The following is a 25265-nucleotide window of genomic DNA, read 5'->3' as shown; positions in this document are numbered from 1 at the left end:
GGTAGTATTAGCTTGGTTCCCATATTAAAAGTCCAAAAATAAATTAGTATGGGAAAGGAATTTTTCTAAAAACTTCCATATAATATAAAGAAAACTATTTTAACTACAAAGTATATAACTGAGTTTTATATAAGATAACCAAGATTGGATATACATAATGTATCATACTATGACACAGAAATTGCTAATATTCCATTTATTATGCATTTCAATTTCAGTATTCTTACTACTAGTAATTAATTCTTGGATTTTTAAGATTAGAGTTTTAATTCAAGAATGGTACTCCTGAGTCAAGGCAAATGTTTGCCCTTCCCACACTTTTCATAGAGGCTGGTCAAGTTTAGCAGTTTACTTAAACAAAACATACCAAAAAATGCTTAAAAATAAAATAGCTCATATTTATTACCTATTTAAGATTTTGACAAACTCTAAGAATTACAAACTGCCTAAAGTTATATTGTATCTGGTTAATTAGTTTATCGATAGTTACAGATTCTTTTTTTAATGTTCATTTATTTTTTTTCTTTACAAATAGTTTATTGTCAAATTGGTTTCCATATAACACCCAGTGCTCATCCCCATAAGTGCCCTCCTCCATGCCCATCGCCCCCCTCCCCCCCACATCCATCAGTCCTCAGTTTGTTCTCAGCATTCAAGAGTCATGGTTTGCCTCTCTCCCTTTCCCCCACGATTTCCCCCCTTCTTCTCCCCCATGGTCCCAAGTTAAGTTCCTCCTAATCTTCCTATACATGCAAACATTCTTAACCACAACTATATAGCTTACTGATAGCTAGAAGGATGAAATTCTTATACGTAAAATTTTAAATGATTCAATTATCCAGCGAACAGTTTTTCAAAATGTCTTCAATTAAGTGAACATAGTTATCTTTAAAATTATTAAATTTTGTTATGCAGTACTAAGTTTTGTTCAGTTTTTGTTAGTATTAAAATTGTCTAACTCCTTAAAATGTATTTCACCATTAGTATACACAATTAAATTGAGATTCACCATGAAAACTGACCTTACTTTTCAACCAATTTTACTGCCAGTTCAAAATTTTTTTCCAAATATAAAAAAAAAAAAAAAATTTCCTCAAGGGCAACTCATTAATGCCTAATGCAAAACAGTCTATTAAGTGCCTTTTCTATTCATGTCTTCAACTATAACCAGAGAGCAGTACAAAATGTTAACCATGAAGAATCTAGGCCCAACAATAAAGGCACTTTTTTAGTTTGATCACTTCCTATATATCTTAAACATTTCCATGGACAACTATCATTATTTTTCTTTAAGAAGCAATAACCCTCTTTTACTAAAAGACTATATTTGAAAAGTTTAATATCTAAAAAATGCTAAGGCTAAACATATACCACCAAGTCTCAATATACGTTAGGAGATGATTTTAATCAAACACAAGTTACACTAATACTTTATAATTGGTACTAACATTTGTCAATAGAACAAAAACAAAATCTTGAAACCCTATAGTGAGGGTTTAACTGTCCCCATTCTCTTTTCATATCTTCTTGGAATAAACTATTCTCTTGCCAGTAATGCAAGATCAGCACAGAGTAGCTGAGGCTGGGCTCCTTTCGCATATTTACTGCTGCATGCATGAACTGAAAGGTACCCAGGAAGATAACTGTTGGGGCTCAAGAGGTTTTTGCCTCTAATAACAATAATTTGGAGAGTAATTTAGTGTCAAAGTTTGTTGTTGTTCCTGTTTTTAACAAATCTACTCATTTAAGTGTTACCATATCCCCAGGATGCCTTGGAAGAGATTGAGGCCCAAAGAAATAAAGTTTGTCTGGCCACGATCATGGCCAGAAAGCAACAGAGCCTGGAATTAGACTAGGTTCTCTGATCACAAATCAGTACTCCTCCCGCTGTAGGTGCCACCACCTTCCTGAAGTCCTTAATTAACAACTATGATAAAATAAAGGCTTCAGTAGCAAGTCATCAAAAGACATAACTCATGAGGGCTCAGACTGGCTCAAGAAGAGTCATTTGAACCCACCCCCTCCATCTTTTTTCCCTTTAGCCAAAGCCAGGACCTTTGCAGGGGTTTTGCTCATCTAGCTAATTTGCTAATAAACTGTCTTTATATCCCACCCCCTTTTTTCTCCTCCATAAAACAACCACATGGTTTTGTTTTAGATTATTGCTACTTATGACACTAGAGACACAAACAACAAGCAAAAATCATCATGCAAAGGAAATAAAACCTACTGTCTTACAGTTAGAGTCCCTGATAAAGTCCTGACTTCTCCCTTCATTATCTGTGGGACCTTGGATGAGCTCCCTAACCTCTTCAGGCCTTGTTTTCCTTCTCTGTGAAGAAAGGATAAGAGTATTTACCTCACAGGAGTTTGTGAGGATGGCAGCAATTGATAGCCTGCATATGCCCGGCACAATGCTCATATGTGAGCTCCTCCTTTACCCCAGAGAATCCTTTTATTCATCAAAAAGTGAATAAAGAAGCACCTTACATTAAAAAAGAAATCATGTCTATGTAGGTATCTAAGTAACAACTCAAAGAAAACTCCTTGGTACTAAAATTAAAACATGTTTTGTATAACACATCTTAAGGCAATTAATTAATATCAGACTTGATGCCTGAAGAAAGTTTAGATCTTAAATGCAAATATTCAAACATTCTTTCCATGTCTCACATTAGCTCTAACAGTCTCTGTTAATGTAAAATAGAAAACCAGGAGCAACACCCTTTACTTATCAAACAGAGCAAGGAAGAACTACTCCCCATGGCATAGCCACACAAATCACTTAACTACTAGATTTTAAGTTTGTTTATTTATTTTTGGGGGTGGAGGCAGAGAGAAAGGGAGAGAGAGAATCCTAGGCAGTAACTGCACTATCAGTGTGGAGCCTGCCGTGGGCCTTGAATTCACGAACTGTGAGATCATGACCCCAGCCGAAATCAAGAGTCAGAAGCTTAACTGACTGAGCCACCCAGGTGCCCTAAATTACTAGATTTTAAAGACAAGGTCACTGTCAGATGAATTCTAGGCTTGGAACCATCTAAGTTGAATGCCAGTCTGGGATTCTAGGTAAACCCATCAAATGTTTTGCCTTGCTATCTAGCACGGATAAACTGCCTAGCCAAGCGATGGCAAATGTGTTTCATCCTGAGTGTCAACTAAGATTGACAGCAGAAATCCAAAGTATTGTCTATGGATGCACTAGGAGGCCAAATCAAAGCTTTCAAGAAAACTGTGCCAGGATCAATCTGCAATGTCTACCAAGGATGGAGAAATATGTAGCAAGTCTATTGGCTGGCCATTTGTCATCCATTTCAAGAATCAACTGGTCCGAAAAAGAAAATAATAGCAGCTAGCTTATTGCTAGATATTAATGACCACATTACTATAACACTGAAATCCCTGGAGATCTAAGTGGCATAAAATAAGTGTTTTAAGATATAGGCGACAAGCTATAATCCAATTTCGGTTTCCATGGATACAGTAGAGTCAATACTATGTGTTCATATCCCATTTTATTCTCCTTCTGGATTCACAATTAGTCTTCATTTCCCACCCTCTCCCAGTGAGGCCACTGAGTTCTCACCAATGGAATATAGGCCAAATGATGTCTAGACCTGGACTCAAATCTTCCCCTGCAATACTCCCTCCCCCCAACTCAGCTGTCTTCCATCCTCTGTCAGATAGATGCATAGAATTCAGTAGTGAATTCCTCAGTGATAGAATCCCTAGAAGGAAGAAGCCATCCACAGCAGACTGTGATGTGAGCAAGAAATAAAACTCATAACAAGCTACTAGTTCTTGGGATTCCCAGCAAGGTAGTTCTGGTTATGACCGACAACCATAGTAATATGCCACATACTCACAGAGATAAACCATGACCCAAGCAAAGCAAACCAGAATTCTTCCCTATGAATTTGTAAAACTCTAGGTCTAGGAAAAAAATTCCTTTCTCTTAGTGAGGCTGTGGTGATGTGTACCTGGGAGCTTTGGTCCACTGTGTTTCCAGACTCACTGAGAAAGCTAATTTGTGAGACTGAAGCCTGTGCTCTGCCACTATTGTGTGAAATGGAGGCAAGAGAAACAGGAGGAGGAGGAAGAATCCTAAACAAGCACCAGAGAGGTCTAGTTCACCCTGCCTTTCCCTCAGTTTGATTACAAGGGCCAAAATGATCCTGTCTTTGCCCAAATTAGTTTCAGCTATATTCCTGTAACTCATAATCAAACCAGTCATGATATGAGTATAAAGTAGGAAGTAAAAATCCTTCTACACACAGATAGCATTTTGGCAAATATTCTACCAAAATATGTATAGTGAACATATCTATCTGTATATATTTTAAAAAATGAAAATTCAACTATATCTGATAAATTGTCTTTATATATCAGATAATCTACAACCTCATTTTTCAAGGCTGCCCAGTATCTTATTGTTTGGATACACCATTATTTTTTAATCAAGTATTTAGATGTATTCAATTTTGTATTCCTATATACACTGCTGCAACAAACACCTTTGAATGCATACTTTATTAGCCAACTATCAGAGATAAATTTATAGCAGTCAAATTCCTGTGTCAAAGGATTTTTAAGAGTTTTGACACATATTGCCAATATTCTCTCAAATATTCACACCAATTTACATTCCCACCAATTGAGTGCTCAATTTATAATCTTATTTTTCCATCTGAAAAAGTAATGAACTCAATTGAAGAAACACTTCTTTCTGAGTTCACAGCATTACTGCATGAAATGATTAGTACAAACAAGGGCCAAAGTCACTAGGTTCCACTGATACATGAGAGAGAGAGAGAGAGAGAACGAACAGATCCTTGACAGAGTAATGTTACTGGAACACACAGTTTTTCATAAAATGCAACAGAGTATAACCAAAAATTAAGTGACTCCTTTGGAACCATGATGAGCTCCCTTGTGAGGAAAAAGGGAAGTACAAAACAACCAAGCAATGAGGAGATGCAGGTGTTAAACAGTGGGTTCAGCCTGTTCATTAGCAGAGCCTCAAATCGGCTTTCCATGGAACCTTCCAAGGGTGCACTCATGCTCATTCATGGCAAGCAAAAACCAGAGTGTTAAATGTAAAATGCTTAATGAAGAGTCCAGAAAAACATGAACACATTGCAACTCTGTTGACTTAGGGTGACAAAAATAACAAAACTTTGTTAAGCCATGGCCTAACTGAATTGTTTAGTCAGATCATGGAGGATCTGTAAAGGGTACAGTTTGAAGCTGATCACGTTGATATTGCGATTATAGAAGTTTTCTAAAATTATATTTCAGCTCTTAAGGAAAAATAATAAAATATTTTCTGATATTTTTAATACTTCTCTCAAGGAAAAGAATTACAGAAGATGATAATATGGAAACAACTAGCTTCAGAAAGAAAAGAATGATTAAATTCTTCACTTGAATATTTCCTTAACCTCGATTTTTGTAACTTAAGTTTTTTCTTTGACATTAACAGACTAAAAAACCCAGTGAAATATGGCATAAACATACTTAGAGATACAAAATATATATGGTGATTTGGGGGTACTTTTTTGTTTGTTTTGGATTGTTAATAGTTAAGCGTGATTATAAAATTCTATTATTTCACTGGTAATAGTTAAGGAATGTTATAAATTTTGTCACCAAATAAGGTCAAACTAAAAGTCCTTTAAAGTTTGTTTAAAACACAGTTTTTAGGAGACTTTCAACTAAATTACACACGTCTGTAATTTTTTTAGTCTTCACTGTCACCAGAGGCAGAGGCAGCATTCTCTGGTGTTAGCACCATGACCCAACAACCAAGCAACAGACAAACAGAGGGAAAGAGAAAAAGAGGCCAGGCTGGCAAGGCGCATCCTGGAATGCTATTAGGGACTCCTTCGTGACTGTCCACTATTCCAGAAGTGCCCTGCATTTGGTTTGCGTTTATGGCGAATTTGAATCCAGGCTATTAAAGTATATGTGGGTTTGTACGTATATGTTTAAGTATTTCTCCATTTCCCACATGACTCACATAAATACTATTTCCTGGCATCGATAGAGCATTCAGAACTAGGTGAACAAAGCAATGACCCATTAGGGCACCTACTCAAGGCAGACAGGAATTATTCAGCATTAACCCATAAAGGATATATAGTTTTCCCTCCTTGGGACTTAGCCTCCTCATCTGTGAAAATGAAGGCTGTCTCCAGCTCTGGAAGGCCTCCATACCTGGTCACCATCCACAATTCAGCTCTTGCTTCTTAACATTCTTAGCCCTCTTAAATTTAGTTTTCCAGTAACCCTGAACGTATTTAAATTCCTACAATGTGGGGCACCTGGGTGGCTTAGTCGGTTAAGCGTCCGACTTTCGCTTAGGCCATGATCTCGCAGTTCGTGGGTTCGAGCCCCGCGTCGGGCTCTGTGCTGACTGCCAGCTCAGAGCCTGGAGCCTGTTTCAGTCTGTGACTCCCTCTCTCTCTGACCCTCCCCTGCTCAGCTCTCTCTCTCTCTCTCTCTCTCTCTCCTAGAAATAAAAATATTAAAAAAAAAATTCCTACAATGTGCCCTGTTCCGTCTGTCCTCTTCTTAGAGAAGCGTGCTGCAGCTCCTGTCTGTCCCTCACCTAGGGAGTCCACTCATTCATCACATCTGGGCCTAAACATCCCTTCTGCAATGTACTCCTGTTAACACTTAATTCTTTTTGAGCCACTTGTAACTATTCCTTTCATTTTCTGTCTCTCCTAATAAGCTGTTGAAGGCTATGTGTACCTTGTTCACCATGGTATCCTTGCCTCTTGGAACGATTCCTGACATTTAGTAAATACTCAATATTTGTTAAATGAATAAATAATGACATCGTGCTAAATAAGCTGCTGAAAGCCTCAATACAGAAAGTAATTTCTAATTTCTACAAGCAAATCATTAAAAGCCAGATTAAATATGCTAACATTTACTGCTCTCTTTACAAAGACAATACACCCCAAAATTTTAGCTTAAGCCTGTCCCCTTTCCTCATAGCTTTTCTAAAACCTCAAGCTTCTGATGGTAATATTATTACATGAGTGAATCACTATACACCATTGAAATGGTGATATCATTTCAATAAAAATTAGGAATTTACAGCTACTTTAAAATAATGTTTTTCTTCTGTAACCATCCCTACCACTCATAATGTAAATTATAAGGTAGGTACTGAAAAACAATGTTACCTAACTATATCCAACTCAAAACAAACTAAAGCAAATGGGTACACACATATACACACAATGAATGCTAGTGAAGAATTTTCTCTAATATTAATAATCATGTAACACTTAATTATCGATGATATCCACCAAGAGAAGTACACATACACTTTAAATTACAACCAAAAAAAACCTCTTCATACAAGGATATAATTTTCCCCAAATTTTTATCATGTCATGAGAATGGAAGTGTTAAAAGACCATCAGGAAATGTACAGTTACATACATTAAGAAATTTAATGCTTCTTTTGATTGTTTGATTTCCTCCAAATATTACATTTCTTTGTTTTTCAAAACCTTGAGAGAAAATGGATCAAGTTAAACTCCTTGCTATTCTGAAAGGTTAGCAAGTAAAATCTTTAAAGATAAAGAACAAAAAAGGTCTGAAATTTGGGAGATATGAAATCTGAAATAAAAAATCATTCACCAAAGGTTTACCAAAACCCACTCCCATGGGTTTTTAATGCCATCTTTGGCGTTAGAGATAAGGCAGCCTCAATGAAACTGCAGACTAGAGGGAACAAGAAATTCTAGTAAACAGGATCCCACCATAGCCAATGAGGGATATGACAGGAATATACGCATGGGGGACCATCTAAGTCCTGAGAAAGAATGACTAAACTAGGTTTTAGAAATAAAATTTTAAAAATACGTTAATACACAGAAACTACATAAAGGCCCAAAGGTAATACAGAGGAGAGATGAACCTAATGAATTTCAAAGCTTCTCAGGAATGAACTGTGGTGTGTATGGGGAGGGGAAGGAGAGGAAAGAACAGAGGATAGGGAAACAGACTGCTTGCATTTCTAGCATACAGAGAAAAAACACACCTGATAATTTAGATAAATATTACTGGCTTCCTTCCACTCATTTGTGTGACCTCACAAGAAAATAACAGCAAACCCCAAGGCCAAAACAGAAAGAAGACACAGAAAAACACATGGCAAAGTGATACTGAAGAGTAGGCTCCTTGAGGCCATGTGTTAATCTGAGTGGCCAGGATGCTTAGCTTTTAACAGCTCTATGAGGAACTGTTAAAACAAAATCTTTTAGACTGAGCAAGGTGGCTAGTTGAATTAAACACCTCCACAGAAAGCTGGGATCCTCAAAGGGTTATTCCCTTTGTAAAATCAGAAGAAAAAAAAAAAACAAAAACAAAACAGAACACCTTCCAGCAAAGGAAGACAAGAGAAAAGCTTGTCCCACTCAATTTAGGCTCTGGGTAAATGAAGGAAAAAGAAGAAATATCTAGGACTTTTATAACCATAGCTTTTCCTTTGTCCAAGTTGGTGACTCAGATTTAGACTACAGATTCAAACTCCTCTATCTAAGACCCTCAGAGCCATATGTGTTTCAGAATTTAGGATTGTTCAGATTTTACAAAAGTAAAATGGTACATATACCATATATTAAGTAACACCCCAGTCTAATCTGGACAGCATACCATAATACAATACTATTTCTGTAGTTCAACATAGAAACTTTGATGGTAGGTAATATAGACCGGGTAAGTCAAGATAGCAGATATCAAATGATTTACAAAAAATAATTTTGGTACTCTGAGCTTTTTAGACTTTGAAATTATAAACCTAAACCTGTCCTAAATGAGAAACTCCAACAGCAGAAACCTACTTAAGGTGCTCTCAGGACAGTAACATTTGTGGGAATCTCACAAAAGCAAACACAAATCCTTCTAGGTTATCCTAAATTTTCAGGATTCCCACAGATGAAGTCCAAAATTACAAAACGTGAGGAAACATTTCATAATAGTCAAAAATAATAGCAGACACAGAACTTCATGTAATGGATCTATGAGATACACATATAAAATGAGATATGTTCCAAACGGTGAATAAGCAAAAGAACTCAAAAATGTAAGAAATCTATGTCATCCAAAAAAGAGCAGATTTGAAAAACTTTAAAAATGAAAAAATATTAATAAAATTCAAAACTAAGGATAAGTAAAAGCAGACATGACATAGCTGAAGAGAAAATTAATAAACTGGAAAATATCTGTAAAACAAAACATGCTAAAAAGAAAGTATTTGAAACTATAAAAGCTATATAATATAATGAGATAGAAGAACATAATGAAAATATTTAGCATATGTATAATCATATTTGAAGACAATAAAGAAAATGGGTGCAGGACACACTCAATAATAACAAATGATGAGAATTTCCCAGTCCTGTTAAGAGAAATGAATTCTCAGATTCAGAAAACTGAACAAGTTCCAAAGAGGATAAATAAAAGAAAGCTACACCTAAAAGGAAGGAAGTCTTCCAAATTTATTCTATGAGGCCAGCATTGCCATGATACCAAAACCAGATAAAGAAACCACAAAAAGAAGAGAACTACAGGTCAATATCTCTGATGAACACAGATGCAAAAATCCTCATCAAAATATTACCAAACCAACAACACATTAAAAAATCGTTCACTGCAAACAAGTGGGATTTGTTCCTGGGATGCAGAGGTAGTTCATTATCTGCAAATCAATGCAATATATCACATCAATAAGAGAAAGGATAAAAACCATATGATTATTTCAATGGATGTCGAAAAAGCATTTGGCAAAGCACAACAGGCATTCATGATAAAAATCCTCAACAAAGTCAGTTCAGAGAGAACATACCTCAACATAATAAAGACCATATATGTAAAACCCACAACTAACATCATACTCAATGGTGAAAAATGGAGAGCTTTTTCCCTAAGATCAGGAACAAAATCATGTACATTCTCACCACTTTTATTCAACATATTTCTGGAAGTCCTACTAGCCACAGCAGACAAGAACAAGAAAAAGCATCCAAAGTCACCAAGGAAGAAGCAAAACTTTCACTATTTTCAGATGACGTGATATAGAAAACCCTAAATAAAGACTTCACCAAAAAACCACTAGAAGTGGTAAATGAATTCAGTAAAGTCACAGGATACAAAATCAAAATACAGCAAGTGCTTGTATTTCTATACAGTAATAATGAAGTAATAGAAAGAGAAAGAAAATAATTCTATTTACAACTGCACCAATAAATAAATAAATAAATAAACTGCCTAGGAATAAACTTAACCAAGGAGGTGAAAGATTTGCACTCTGAAAACTAAAGTACTAAGGAAAGAAATTCAGATGACACAAAGAAATGGAAAGATATTCTATGCCCATGGGTTTGAAGAATATTGTTAAAATTTCTATACTACCCAATGCAATCTATAGATTTAATGAAATTCCTACCAAAATACCAAGAGAATTTTTCACAGAAGTAGAACAAACAATCCTAAAATATGTACAGGACCACAAAAGAAAAAAAAAGAAAAAGACAAGAAAATGCAAATAGCTAAAGCAATCTTGAAAAATAAGAACAAAACTGGAGGTATCATAATCCCAGCTATCAAGATATACTACAAAGCTATAGTAATTAAAACAATATGTTACAAGCACAAAAACAGAGACATAAATCAATGGAACAGAATAGACAGCCAAGAAATAAACCCATGGTTATATGGTCTATTAATCTCCAACAAAGGAGGCAAGAATACGCAATGGGGAAAAGACAGTCTCTTTAACAAATGGTGCTGGGAAAACTGGACAGATACATGCCAAAGAATGAAATTGGGACACTTCCTTACACCATACACAAAAACAAATCCAAAATGGATTAAGGACCTAAATGTGAGATGTGAAGTCAAAAAATCCTTGAAGACATCACAGGCAGTAATTTCTCTGAGATCATTTACAGCAATATTTTTCTAGATGTGTCCCCTGAGGCAAGGGAAACAAAAGCAAAAATAAACTATGGGTTCTACATCAAAATAAAAAGCTTCTGCATAGTGAAAGAAACAACAAAACTAAAAGACAACTTATTGAATGGGAGAAGATATTTGCAAATGGCATATCCGAATAAAGGTTAGTATCTAAAATCTACAAAGAGCTTATGTAACTCAATACCACAAAAAGTCAAATAATCTAATTAAAAAATGGACAGAAGACATGAACAGACATTTCCAAAGAAGACATACAGATGGCCAACAAACACAAGAAAGATGCTCAATATCACTTCTCATCAGGGAAATACAAATCAAAACCACAGTGAATATTACTTCATGCCTGTCAGAATAGCTAAGCCAAAAATACAAGAAACTAAATGTTGGTGAGGATGTGGAGAAAAAGGAAACCTCTTGCAATGTTGGTGGGAATGAATACAAACTGGTACAGCCATTATACAAAACAGTATGGAGATTCCCCAAAAAATAAAAAACAGAACTATCATATCATCTAGTAATTCCACTGCTGGGTAATTACTCAAAAAATATGAAAACACTAATTCAAAAAGATATATAAACCCGTATGTTTACTACAGCATTGTTTATAATAGACAATTTATGGACATAGCCCAAGTGTCCATTGATAGATGAATGGGATGAAAAAGATGTGGTATACACACACACAATGGAATATTACTCAGCCATAAGGATAATGAAATCTTGCCATTTGCAACAACATGGATGGATCTAGAGGGTATAAAGCTAAATAAGTCAGTCGGAGAAAGGCAAATACAATATTATTTCACTCATATGTGGAATTTAAGAAACAAAACAAAGAATAACAAAAAAGAGAAACCAAAACACAGACTCTTAACTGTAAAGAGCAAACTGATGGCTATCAGAGGAGAGGTGGGGGTAGACGGGTGAAACAGATGAGGAGGATTAGGAGTACACTTATAATAAGCACTAAGTAATGTATACAAGTGTTGAATCACTATATCATACTCGTGAAACTAATGTATACAAGTAATGTAAACAAGTGTTGAATCACTATATTATACCTGTGAAACTAATATAAGTGTTATATTAACTATACTGAAATTAAAATTAAAAAAAAAAGGAAAGCTATATGTACACACACGTGCAGGACAGCAGGACAGCATGACAAGACAAACAGATTTTAAAAGCTGCCACAAATACTATGAAATTACCTAAAGGAAGTTAGACTCATAGATGACTTCTTAAAAGGAACAGAAGCCAAAAGAATGAAATTATCTTCCCAAAAAAATAACTATATAGGATATATATACACAAACATATAGGATATACATGTGTATATGTATATATACAAACACACATGTATCTTACATAGGATATATAAACTATTCTTCAAAAATATGGACAAAATAAATTTTTTAGACAAAAATAGAGTTTACTACTAAATAGCATCACATAAGGAGCTTGAAAAGGAAAATCTTAGATGTAATGAAGGAATAGTAAACAAAGAAGTCAAAGAGGATTTACTTGCATAAACACTGCCTGTATCAAATAATAGTGTCTAGCTTTGGGGGTTAAAACCATGGTAGAATGAAAACACTAGACAACGTAACATGTTAAGTGAGAAGTGGGTGACTGAAGTTTCTAAATTTCCCTAGGAGGAAATAAAAAGATACTGTTCTACTTTAGATTTTAAGTAGGCACACTAAATTTTTAAAGGTGATCACAAAAAGAAACAGAAATAATATATATTTTAAGCTTCGAAACTATAGAAAGTTGGAATTAAAGTACAAACTGAAGTAAATGAAAGGAGGGGTAAAAAAACAATCATAGAGAAGTGGTAAGAGCAAATCACCAATGATCATATCTGTTGTCATAGAGGTGGTAGTAGCAGTAATGGTACTAGTAAGGGCAACAGTAGTACCAACAGCAATTGTACTAGTAGAGGTGGTAGTAATAACTGATGTTCAGTGCACATTTGTGAGTCAAGCTCTGGGCCACATATTTCACATGTGTTGTATCTCACCAAAGATGACATGTAGGTACTATTACTCATCTTCATTTTACAAATGAGGTTTCTAAGTGATTTAAACCAAGGCATAAATAGTTAAGAAGGACATTCCAGAGAGTTTTTAACAACTGATCACTGACTGGATGTGACAGATGAAGGATAATTCTCAAATCAGTGGCTTGGCCAATTCAGTGGGCAATGCCTGCAACCTAATAGCAATCCTAATATTTCACACATGGATTAAGCCAAAGACACAGAATATCCAAAGAGGGGTAGACTTGCGTTTGTTTGTTTGTTTGTTTGTTTGTTTTGGAATGGTGGGCTTCTGTTTCAAGAAGCTTGGCTGTGAAAGAAAGGCATGGGACAACAGGATGGCCATGGGGAGAGGTCATAGAGTCCAAGGAGGGTGGACTTTGTTTTAAATGGAGATACTTGAAAATGCTCATGAGAGAGACAGGAGGAGGAGCAGTTAAAGATACAGATGACAGAAGAACTGATATAGAAAGGAGAGTTATCATTTAAAATAAAAGTGCTACCCCTGTGAGAATAATTAATGATCAGGCCAAAAAGCAAAACTACACAAAGTAGGCAAAGGTGTAGCTTCTCTCTTTCCCAAGTAGCCAGGAAGGGCATATATAAAATCCTTTAGAAAACATTAGGTCCTTCTGAAAGATGCACAACAGAGAAAGTTTATGTATGCATGGGAAGGCAGGAGGGATCCTCAAACATTTGAAACAAATGAAGAGAGAGTGGGAACCCCGGTATAAAAAGGCTGTGGGCTTTTGGGTACAGTTCTTTCTCTGGCCTGGGCTGTCATCGAATGGCTCCTAGGAAAACTCCATCCTGTCTTTCAGGTCATCATGCAATTGACACTGGGTATGCCATTATACTATTCCCTCCTTAATGAGAAACAAAACATACAGCACATTACATAAACCTGAGAAGAAAGATAGCTAACATTTCTCTTCACAAGCAAATGATGTTTCTCTGTAAAGAGAAAAGAATTTGCAAACAAGGTGGAACTGAAGAATAAATATACTTTAAAAACTTTTTTTTAATGTTTATTTTTTTGAGAGAGAGAGAGAGAGAGAAAGAGTGCTCAAGTGAGTGCACAAGTGGGGTAGGGGCAGAGAGAGAGGGAGACATAGAATGTGAAGCAGGCTCCAGGCTCTGAGCTAGCTGTCAGCACAGAGCCCGACGTGGGGCTCAAACCCACGAACCGTGAGATCATGACCTGAGCCAAAGTCAGATGCTTAACTGACTGAGCTACCAGTAGTCAACTGAGCTACTGAGCGGTCAGTAGTCAACTGAGCTACTGAGCGGTCAGCACAGAGCCTGATGCAAACCACAGGATCATGACCTGAGCCGAAGTGGGACGCTCAACCAACTGAGCCACTCAGGTGCCCTGAATAAATATTTTTTAATGGCAAGAAATGTGGCTTTTCATTCTTTAACTGAACTATGATTATATTTGAAGGCTCACTTAGTAGCAGCTGGCTCAGGAGTTGAGCCACCTAAAACACAACTCTATTAAGGAAAGTATCCTAGGCCCTCAGGGAAGGTTATATGTCACTTCTGACCCTCTTTATGAAGTTATTGAAATCTAGATAAGCTCCAACAACATCCTATCCCAGCATCAATCAATCTGAAGAGAGGAGGTAAGATATTTAAAGGATATTTATTTGTGAAAAGCTAAGTGATAGATCCATAGCAACTGAGTGCACAGATTAAATTACAAGTAAGACTTCAGCGCCCATTTATTAAACATTAAAACTAATATGGCAATGTACCAAAAATCTAGATTTTAATCTAAAATGTTGCAAGCTAATATTGCAATTAAGATGTAAATTTACCTACTCTGCACATAATTTTGTTTTTTCATATATTAAATTTTTGCAACTTTTAAAAAAATTGATGTGAGTTACCAATTATATACTGGTTCTTTTTAAAAACATGTTAATGTTTTATTTATTTCTGAGAGAGACAGTGTGAGCAGAGGAGGGTCAGAGAGAGAGGGAGACACAGAATCTGAAGCAGGCTCCAGGCTCTGAGCTAGCTGTCAGCACAGAGCCCGACCTGGGGCTCAAACCCATGAACCGTGAGATCATGACCTGAGCCAAAGTCAGATGCTTAACCAACTGAGCTACCCAGGCACCCCAATTATATACCAGTTCTAAGAAAGTATCTGCTAACCACACTGATCACCAAAGGAGAAAAAAAAAAAATCCAAAGTGACCCATATAGAATATTATACCATAAAAAAACAAAGATTTCTCTGAAAATCTGGAAGTAAAAAGATCCAGGAAAAAATACTTGATATAAAGCCTGCTTAATTACTTTAAGTCATTTCTAAAGCATGGCCCCTACTATCACCTGAGACTCTTTGCCACTCTTCTGCTTTGCCTGATCCTGCCAGCCCCTAAACTTCACATCATCTCTCTGCCCCCCTCCCAGCATGCTGAGTGTTGTCTGGGAACATCACAGGACCATATAGATTGGCCTCTTGACAGATTTACTGTATAAATAACCATTGACTGGGAATGCTTTTTCACAAGTGTATTTCCCCTAGCTCTTCCTCACTGCCTAAAAAATATCTCCATCTCCACATTCAGGCTGGGTCCTCTGGTGAAATAGGAAGTAGGATCAGGGGTGTCTGGGTGGCTCAGTCAGTTGGGGATCCAATTTCGGTTCAGGTCATGATCTCACAGCTTGTGTGTTTGAGCCCCACGTCAGGCTCTGTGCTGACAGCTCAGAGCCTGGAACCTGCTTCGGATTCTGTCGCCCTCTTTCTCTGCCATTCCCCAGCTTACACACTGTCTCTCTCCTTCAAAAATAAATAAACATAAGAAAATTTTAAAAAGGAGGAACAGAGCATGCCTTGGTATAGAAAAATAAGGGTGTATTTAGCAAATAACAAATAGTGAAATGAGAACTGAGATAAAAGTAAAATATATTACAACAAAGTAGTACACTTCTCATGTTGAAAGTTACTCTAGTGTTCAGTAAACTTTTATACATCGATCCTATTAATTTTATTCAATAATCTTTATTTTTTGGATCTATGCACTGTAGAAAGATATTTTAAGTTATAACAAGTATGAATATGATATCAACTGAATTAGCATGCAAATAGCATTTCTATAAATCAAAATAGATTTTATTTATACTAAGCAGGTTTATGTAAAGCAAATAAACTCTTAAGGTTAAAATTTCATTACATATACTCAGTTATTTCTTATTTGCAGGTATTTTTATGAATAAAATTAAAACATAGGAATTTTGTGATAATTTGCCAATATCTGCCTTGAATCAAAACACAATCCTATCTCCCACTATTTTTATTAGATATTCTAATAAGAAATAACATCATTTTCTTAATCTGGAAGGATAGGAATCATTTCTAAAATGACAGTATCCCTCAAACATAAGATTCAGAACCTGAATCACTTGTCCATTATGTAGCATAACCTCATTATTAAAAACCCTCAAGATTTTTAGAATGGAAAAAATAGCATTTTTGATAACCAATTTGGCTTTTAACAAGGTTTGGTTTGATAGTAAAGTCTATGTTTAAATTTCGATGATATTAAATAGGGGTTTTTTTTCTTAGCCATATAGCGTATAGAGAAGTTGTTCATAAGAGCTATTAACAGAAATGAATCTTATACTAAGCTGCCAAACTTTCCACATTTCTCCCTGCAGGTGTTACACTGGGCCAACTCTAGACTCTAGTTTTTGATTGTTCTTTAACCGTGACACAGCACTTGGGTAGATAATAGGTGCCCTACTGGATCTTATCTCTTTATTATTTGACTTGGACAGGCCATCAACTACAAAACAGAAAAGCAACTGAAACGTAAAACAGTTGTAACCAAAAGTTAAATACTTGCTAAATTCTGGATATTTCATGTGTTACCAAATAGATACACAAAGTTACAAAGAAAAGGAAACAAAGAAGTACAAAGGGACCCAGAAAAACTAAAGTCAAACTAACATTGGTCAAGTATTTAATTTTCATGTGCAAGGAGCAAGATTATTATAGTAGGGTAGAGTATGGAATAAAAGTTTTACATAATCCAAAAGTACCTTAAGATATATGTTATAAAATATTAATTTCTTTTTTAATGTTTATTTATTTTGTGTGTGTGTGAGAGAGAGAGAGAGAGAGAGAGATGGGGAGAGGGAACATGTATACGTGTGCTCTTGCAAGTGGGGGAGGAGTAGAGAGAGGAAGAGAGAGAATACCAAGCAAGTTCCATGCTGTTAGCACAGAGCCTGATATGGGGATTGATCTCATGAACAGAACCATGAGATCATTACCTGAACCAAAATCAAGAGTTGGACGGTTAACTGACTGAACCACCCAGGTGTCCCAATATTAATTTACTTTAAATTCAATAAATAACTGATTATGTTGAAGCTTTTCTGAATACATTTTTCCTCTAAGAAACGTCCTGTTATTGAAAAAAAGGGAAAAAATCTGAGACTATATGCCTAGAGTTTATCTTCACCTTCGTACCCTATGTAACTCTGTCCCCAGCTGTAAACAAATCATTCCTTTAAGTGTTTAAATCATACACTATTTAAGCATTATTGTATAAATCACCAAAATTAACACTAATTTTCTTAGCCTATCAGCCTAAACAGAAAAAAAATCATCTTTTAAACCAATTTAAATAAATAATATTCAGAGCCTATTTAATTAATCCAATATCTGAAAAAAAATCACAAAACCATAAACTTTAATCTTATAATCTTCCAACCTAAATTCCAAACTAAAAAGTTAAATCAAACAAATCAAACTAATTAAAAAGTTTCTTTGTTTCCACTCTACAGTATGCTCTGTTCCTCCCAACTACTGTTTAGTATTTTCAAAACTAAAACATTACTTAAGAGTGCTTCAATGCATATATGGAAACTCAGTTAACGTGTTCGCATGTTCAAATAATAAACGCGGCTCACTTTTATAACTGGTATGTTACTGAAAACCTGTGAATAAATTGCTAAGGTAGTCTACTATTATTTAAAGGAACTTCACAAGGAATTCCAAGTAAACATGCTCTCTTACAATGCATATAAATATAACAATATTTGCATATTCAAATTTTCCATACCATTTTTTTCTTAAGATAGGACATATCAGTAATGTGATATCTATCTTTCCAAATTTTGCCCTAGGATTGTTTTCAAGTGTAGCTCATTTATTTTACTACTCATTCAAAAACTAAAATATTCAAAAGAAAAACTAATACTCTTCAGTGCTTGCCTTTTGCTCATTTTTTTAAGTGACCAAATTTAAAAGTCTTCATGCATACCAGAGATTACAATAAGAGCATGGGTTGTGCTTCTTGATTTCACACAAAGCCATACAAACAGGATGGGCATTTTGGAGATTAAACCATTCAGGCTAATACTGTTCTTTCCCTTCCCCACCCCCTACTCCCACTGAAAATACTACTCAATAAGCCACAGACAATAGTTAAGTGCAATGGTTAAAAGCTGTCAAAGTTAATTACCTTTCCTGAACCTGTTAAGCAGCAATATTAATAATGTAAAGCCCAGTGCCTTGCATATACTAACTGCTAAATAAATGTGTAGCTCTTATGATTATTCAAACTAATAATTCAATACCAATTTCTGCTTCATCTCCCTTCTAAATTTTTTTTTCTTTTTTATTTCTAGGGGGGAGAGAGAGAGAGAGAGAGAGAGCGTGAGCAGGGGAGGGTCAGAGAGAGAGGGAGTCACAGACTGAAACAGGCTCCAGGCTCTGAGCTGGCAGTCAGCACAGAGCCCGACGCGGGGCTCGAACCCATGAACCGTGAGATCATGACCTAAGCGAAAGTCGGACGCTTAACCGACTAAGCCACCCAGGCGCCCCTTCATCTCCCTTCTAAATACAGAATCTCTCCCTTATGTTCCATATCTTTAAAATCACCCCACTCACTAACATATGCTGGAGATACTGGAAAACCTCCCACCTTGACAATTTTTAAAAGACTTTTCCAGATCTAAAATATTGAGGCAACTAAATATTTAGGTATGGAAAAGTGAGTCTTTATCTGAAAAACGTTTTAATGAAATGCTCAAACCTGTGACTGTTTATGAAATGTATCGATATACTGATCTATCATTTTCGTAACATTAGCAAATCCATACCTATAGCTTTTTTATTATGAATATTTGCTAGACTGACACATACCTTTATGACATGAGTCATCTTTCCAGAGTTGGGGAAACTGATGGAAAGATGGCTAAATGATTCAGCACGCTGCAGCAAAATGAGCTGGTCATGAATTTATAATTTCTACTCCTGTTAGGTGCCCTGGCCCTGATGGCCTCTTCCACCCTGTACTGCATATATAACACATGATACCATAATCAACAAATTTTGTTAGGAACTCCCTCAGGAAAGGGGTAATGGTGTTTTCCCCTCAGACAAGCTTCTAGAAGCAAAATGATTCAATTCTGTGACACAACAGCTCCACAAGCCAGGATAACCCTTACAATGTCCAGCTGTACGCTTCCAAGCTGTGCTCATACAGATAATAGGACTAAAGTCAATTCTAACACTGGTGCCATTTTCTCAGCTGCACAAGGCAGACACTGGGGAAGGCCTGAAGCAAAAGAAACCCAGAAATGGACAAAGGAAGCCAGATAGGAAATGGGCATGGCGATAGTTGTGTCTCTTATGCCAGCACTGACCTTTACCAGCAAACAGCAGAGCAGGTCCTAAGCAGGTCAACGAGACTAAACAGCAGCTACAGAACATGTGCTGATGGAGCCTTACCTATTAAGAGCCTCACCACCTAAAGCCGGTGAGAGTCTTTTTCTAAGTCCTTATCTGTCTTTCAATAACAAAATATTTACTGTGTTAATCATATGAAAAATTTATATCAGATTCCAAACTAGATTAAAGCTGTTTTCCATCAAATAACAAATATAAACAGAAAGCATTATGAATGAAGTATTTTCACGTAAAAGTGCACCATCACAAATGCTGGAAGAGTACATCCATTTTGTGACCACAGCAGTCAATCTGCCCAGCAGCTTCTGAGAATGGGACAAAGAAGTGTGCCAGGATGTGTAAAATGAAATCGCCATGATCTCTGAAGTCCAATTTCCTCATTCAGTAGCCTGAATTTATTTCAGTTTGGTGTGGTTACATAAAACACACACTCAAATACACACACACACACACACACACACACAACCTCAGCAGCCAGACTGAAAAAGATGGCACTATTTTAAAACTATTAAAAAATGTATTTAGAAAACTAAGGTGATAAGTGTGACCTTTTGTGATTTCATCTTTTTCTTTGGGGGGGGGGGTTATGACTGTGCAATCCCTGATTTCCTATAACCTGGACCAAGGAGTGGTGTGTGGAGAAAGAAAAATAAAAAAGAGGTGAAAAGTGCCTAATCCAGAATGTGCAATTTCTCCGTATTTTATAGTATTAATACATGAAAGTTTTTTTTTTTCTCCACCAAGACCTTGGAGGTGAACAGAGCAGGAAAAAAAATGGCTCATACACAAGGTCTCAGGGTTGCCCCAAGGCAACATCTCCACGTCTGGAGATCTGGAGCTCAGTTGGGAGTTCTCAAAGCCGCAGCATTATAGACGCGAGCCCAGGCCGCACTCCAGCCTCCAGGGCGCCTCTGCCATGCGCATGTCCCACTTATATAAAAAGATGCTTACAGTCCAGGTGCTTTTTCTTGGGGCCCATCACTTCATGAGTGGTGGCTTTGCAGACCGCTCTCGCAACAGCGGAGCCTGTCACGCTGTACTGAGCGGCGGCGATCCGATCCGTGAGCGTTTGGCCCGACATCTTCTCCGGCCAAGTCTATCGCCTCCTCTTCTGCGAGAAAGAAGGGGATATGGTCCTGCTTTAAACCCGCAGACCCTGCCCTCCGAGCAGCCCGGCCTTGCCTCCTCCAGCCACACGGCGGCTCCCTTCTCCTCTGTCTCCGCCCTGGTACCACCTCTAGGAGCCAGCAAAGCGCTAAGCCTCGCTCCTGCGACGCGATCTAAGGGTCTCGAGCCAGAGTGGGTCCGTCACGGAAGCCCCTCTGGTCCCAGCCTCTTGACACCGTCCCCGTCCCACTCCCCGTGCCGCCCGCCTCACCCCTCCGGCGCCCCCTCAACCCTTCGGTCAATCGGCACTTCGCCTGCAACCTGATCCCCGCGTGTCCGACAAGCTCCGGCGTGCGCCGGGGTTATTCCCTGGGCGCCGCGCCCACCCGGTGCCCACCTCTCGCTTGCCCGCCGCAGCGTTTCTTCCCAGTAGCCCGCGGGCTCCGGGGTCTGAATTGGAAACCCAAGCCTTGGCCGTTTCCTTCCTGCTCCTCGCGCGGCTGCAGCAGTGGGCTCGTCCTCCCTCGGGCGCGGTGGAGATTATCCTAGCATTGCGCCATATTATGCCCTCGCCTCCCCTTCCTTCCTCACCGCAGCTACCAAAGGCCCGCCGAGGCCCTTCGCTCGGGTCTCCTCCCCTCGCCCCCAAATCCCCGCCGCAGGGGCCGCCCGGAGGCTCTGCGGAGGCGCCGAAGTCTCTCGGCGCCTCGCCCTTCCTGGCAGTGGAGCAGACACGGGCTGACAGCCCAGCCCAGCCCCCCGCCCGCAATCGAGCGCGCCGCGGAGCTGTCACCCAGCCGCTGCCCTTCTCCGCGCCCTAGGATTATCCTCTCTGGATCCGCGCGCTGCCGGGACGCGGAGGAGGGGGCCGAGCAGGGGCCGCGGGGACTCACCCCGCCCCGGGAGCGGCGCCTCCCACCGCAAGATGAGCGGAGCCCGGGCCGCCGAGGGAAGCCGCGCCGGGTNAGCTTACAGGCAAGGGGGCGCCGCGCGCGAGCATCCCCGGCCGGCGCGAGACGAGAAGAAGGAGGAGGGATGGCTGGGAGGCCGACACCCACCAGCCAACCACCCTCCGCGCAGCGCCCAGCAGCCCCTCCGCCAGCTAGACCCGCACCCGGCACGCACTGCGTGCGCGCGCCCCGCGCACACCTGCGCGGCTACTGCGGGATTCGCGGAGGGCGGAGGGGGCGATGGAGCAGCCCTGCCAGTGGGCTTCTCGAGTGCTGCTGTGAAAGCCAAGGTTAGGGCGTCGTCGCGCGCCGCCTGGCAGAGCTCAGCCCTTTTTCCTCTACATTCTGCCTCTGGCAGGGCCGCCTGTCCAAGGCAGCCGTGGCCCGGAAGGGCAGGGCGGCTTAAATGTCAGATTCTGCGGGCACACCGTGCCCGTTACCTGTGCCTCCTCAACTCCTTGGAGCTCCTTTACTTTTTTCAGTTACAATTGGGAGCCGGGGTGGGCACATAATTCTAGCCACTTGGGTCTTAAACGGATACTGAGGTCTGCTCCAAGTGCGGATAATGAACAAAGCCATTAATCATGCCCCAGATTGTATTTACAGTAATTATTCGGTTGTGTAAGGAAAACTCATTGTATCCTTAAAAAGTAATATCTGCCGATTAAATAAATATAGTGTTTGAAAGTCTTAGGTATATTTGAATTGCACACAAGAATTTCTAAACGGATTTGGGCTGGGTTAATAGTATCACGTGTTCACGTTTTCAAAGATTGTTATTTATTGTAATCTAAAAAAAAAACCTTTTCATATTCTCAAAGTAGAATCAAGATCGGAACTTAAGTCATGAATCCTCTTGACGTTTTTTCTGGCTACAGGTGGCCACTATTGGGCCTTAAGGCCTTAAAATGTCCACCTATAGTTTGCAAGTTTCTGTTGTATACTCCTGTTACCTGGCACAGTGTTCTGTATGAAGTCATGATTTCCTAACTGTTGGGACTGATTCTAGTTTTAGATAGAAGCCTGATAGGTAAAGAAAGCCTAAGACCACCATTCTTGATTTTAGATAGTAGTCTTACCATATGATGTAGTAATACAACACCTAGATATTTGTCCAAGAGAAATAAAACACATTTCATTTTAGAAACATGTACCCACAATTTGTAGTAGCTTTATAGGATGGCCCCACATTGAAAGAAACCCAGATGCTATTGTACTGGCAAGTAGGTAAACAAAATGTGGTCTGTCCACACAATGGAATGCTATTAAGCAGTAACAAAGAACAAACCAACAACATGGATGAAAATGCATTATGTTAAATCAAAGAAGTCCAAACCCCAAATGCTGCTTCTTGTGATTCCATTTATATGACATTCCAAAAAAGGAAAAACTATAGAGACAGAAAGCATATCAGATGTCAGGAGTGGGGGGAAGAGATTGACCACAAAAAGACAGTAGGTAACTCTTCGGAGGGATGGCAATGCTCTATATGGTAAATTGTGATGATGGGCAGGATCCACTTAAAATTGATGAATTTTATTATATGTAAATTATACCTCAATAAATCTGATGAAAAGAGCTGAAGTGACAATATTAATATCATACAAAGTAGGCTTCAGAGTAAGGAATATTAGTACAGATTAAGAGGCACATTTCATAATGATGCAAATTCATTAAGTATATGTAATAATCCTACACATTTATATACCTAGGAGCAGAGCTTTAAAATAAGGTAAAACAAAAAATTAAGAGCTTTAAAAGAATAAATAGACAAATCCACAATTATACTTGAGGATTTCAACCCTCTTCTCTTGGTGATTGATAGGACAGGTAGAAAATCAGTAAGGGTATTGATGACTTGAGAATAGCATATAAACATTTGACCCAATTGACATTTATAAAGAACTCCAGCCAACAACAGTAGAATACATTCTTTTCGAGAACACATGGAATATTCACCAAGATAGACTACCTTCTGGGCCACAAAGCTAGTCTCATGAATTTAAAAGAATTACAATCATACAAATTGCTTTGTCTTACTACTGTGGAATTTAATTAAAAATTAATAACATAGATATCTGAAAATCCCTAAATATTTGATAATTAATAAATACATTCTAAATAACCAATGGATCTAATTTTCCCATGAGAAAATTTACTTTTGAACTGAACGATAGTGAAAATGCAACATATCAAAATTTATGGAATGGAGATAAAGAAGTGATTAGAGGGAAATTTATAGCATTAAAATGCTTATGTTCAGAATGAAGAAAGACCTAAAAGCAACTATTTAAGTTGCAACCTTAAAAAACTAGAAAAAGAACAAATTAAATTCAGCATGAGCTGAAAGCAGGAAATAATAAAAAATAAGAGTAAAAATCAGTGAAAGAGCAAATAAATAATAGATAAAAATCAATGAAACCAAAAGCTCTTTTTTTGAAGAGACCAATGAAATTTATCAAGGAAAAAATTAGCCAGACTAACCAAAGAAAGATTACATATAGTTATTTATGTACAGATAGCACTGTGAAGTGTGAGAAACCATAGTCTGCTTCTGGTGTACTGCCCATGTCTCTGGTGGTATGCCTGGGAGGTATCCCACACATGGACATCCTTCTGTCATGGATGGCAGCAGAAAAATGAAAATCTGCAAACTGTAAAAGTGTCATATACAAATTAGTAAATTATGTCAAGGGTAGAACCAACTTAAAAAAATTTTTTAATGCCTTTATTTTATTTTGAGGCGGGGAGAGGGGCAGAGAGAGAGACACACACAGAATCTGAAGCAGGCTCCAGTGCTGACAGCTCAGAGCCTGACGTGGGGCTCAAACCCACAGACTGTGAGATCATGACCTGCACCGAAGTCAGACACTTAACCGACTGAGTCACCCAGGTGCCCCTAGAACCAACTTCTGAAATGTTATTGTTTTGGAAGACAGTCTTACTGAGCTTTGGAAATAACAGCAGGTTTACAATGGAAAAGATTAAGAAATGCTAGGTTCTTACATCTAGGAAAACCATGAATGTTGTATATGAAGTTGAAAGAAAGAAAACTGATCAAAAGATAGAAATACATTGAGGGTAAGAAAAATGATTCATTATCAGCATATTCCCTTTGAAGGTCTAGGAACACAATAAATAACATTCAGTAAATTTTAGTCAAGAATAGGCATTGACACTCAATATTTTTACAAACTGAAAAATCTTTTGATCTCTCTCAGTGGTCAGAAAAGACATTAAATACAATAGACATCAGAACATGTTTTAAAAATATATATATTGAGCTTTTTTTTTGTGAGTCAATATACATGTATGTTACCACCCAGATTTTTTTTCTAAATCTGATTTAATATACATGTTTTCTTCTGAGTATTGGATTTAATATAGAAAAATCAAACCAACAATGAAGACATGTAGACACAATTTATATCAACACCTGAAGGCAAATGTCTTCAAG

The 25265-nt window shown here is 37.9% G+C and overlaps 1 protein-coding gene across 1 annotated transcript in view; it reads right to left on the bottom strand.

Annotated features, from left to right (window-relative positions):
* Positions 1-21904, bottom strand: part of SNAP91 (synaptosome associated protein 91) — a 148042-nt gene extending 126138 nt beyond the window's left edge. Inside the window, 2 exon segments of the mRNA XM_077750256.1 lie at positions 20703-20862; positions 21832-21904. Coding sequence (XP_077606382.1) covers positions 20703-20832 — 130 coding nt within the window. The 5' untranslated portion in view covers positions 20833-20862; positions 21832-21904.
* Between the last annotated feature and the right edge of the window lie 3361 nt (positions 21905-25265).

Source organism: Crocuta crocuta, unplaced genomic scaffold, assembly GCF_008692635.1.
Source record: "Crocuta crocuta isolate KB4526 unplaced genomic scaffold, BGI_CrCroc_1.0 scaffold9, whole genome shotgun sequence".
Lineage (NCBI taxonomy): Eukaryota > Metazoa > Chordata > Mammalia > Carnivora > Hyaenidae > Crocuta > Crocuta crocuta.
This window is presented reverse-complemented; position numbering and strand designations above follow the sequence as displayed.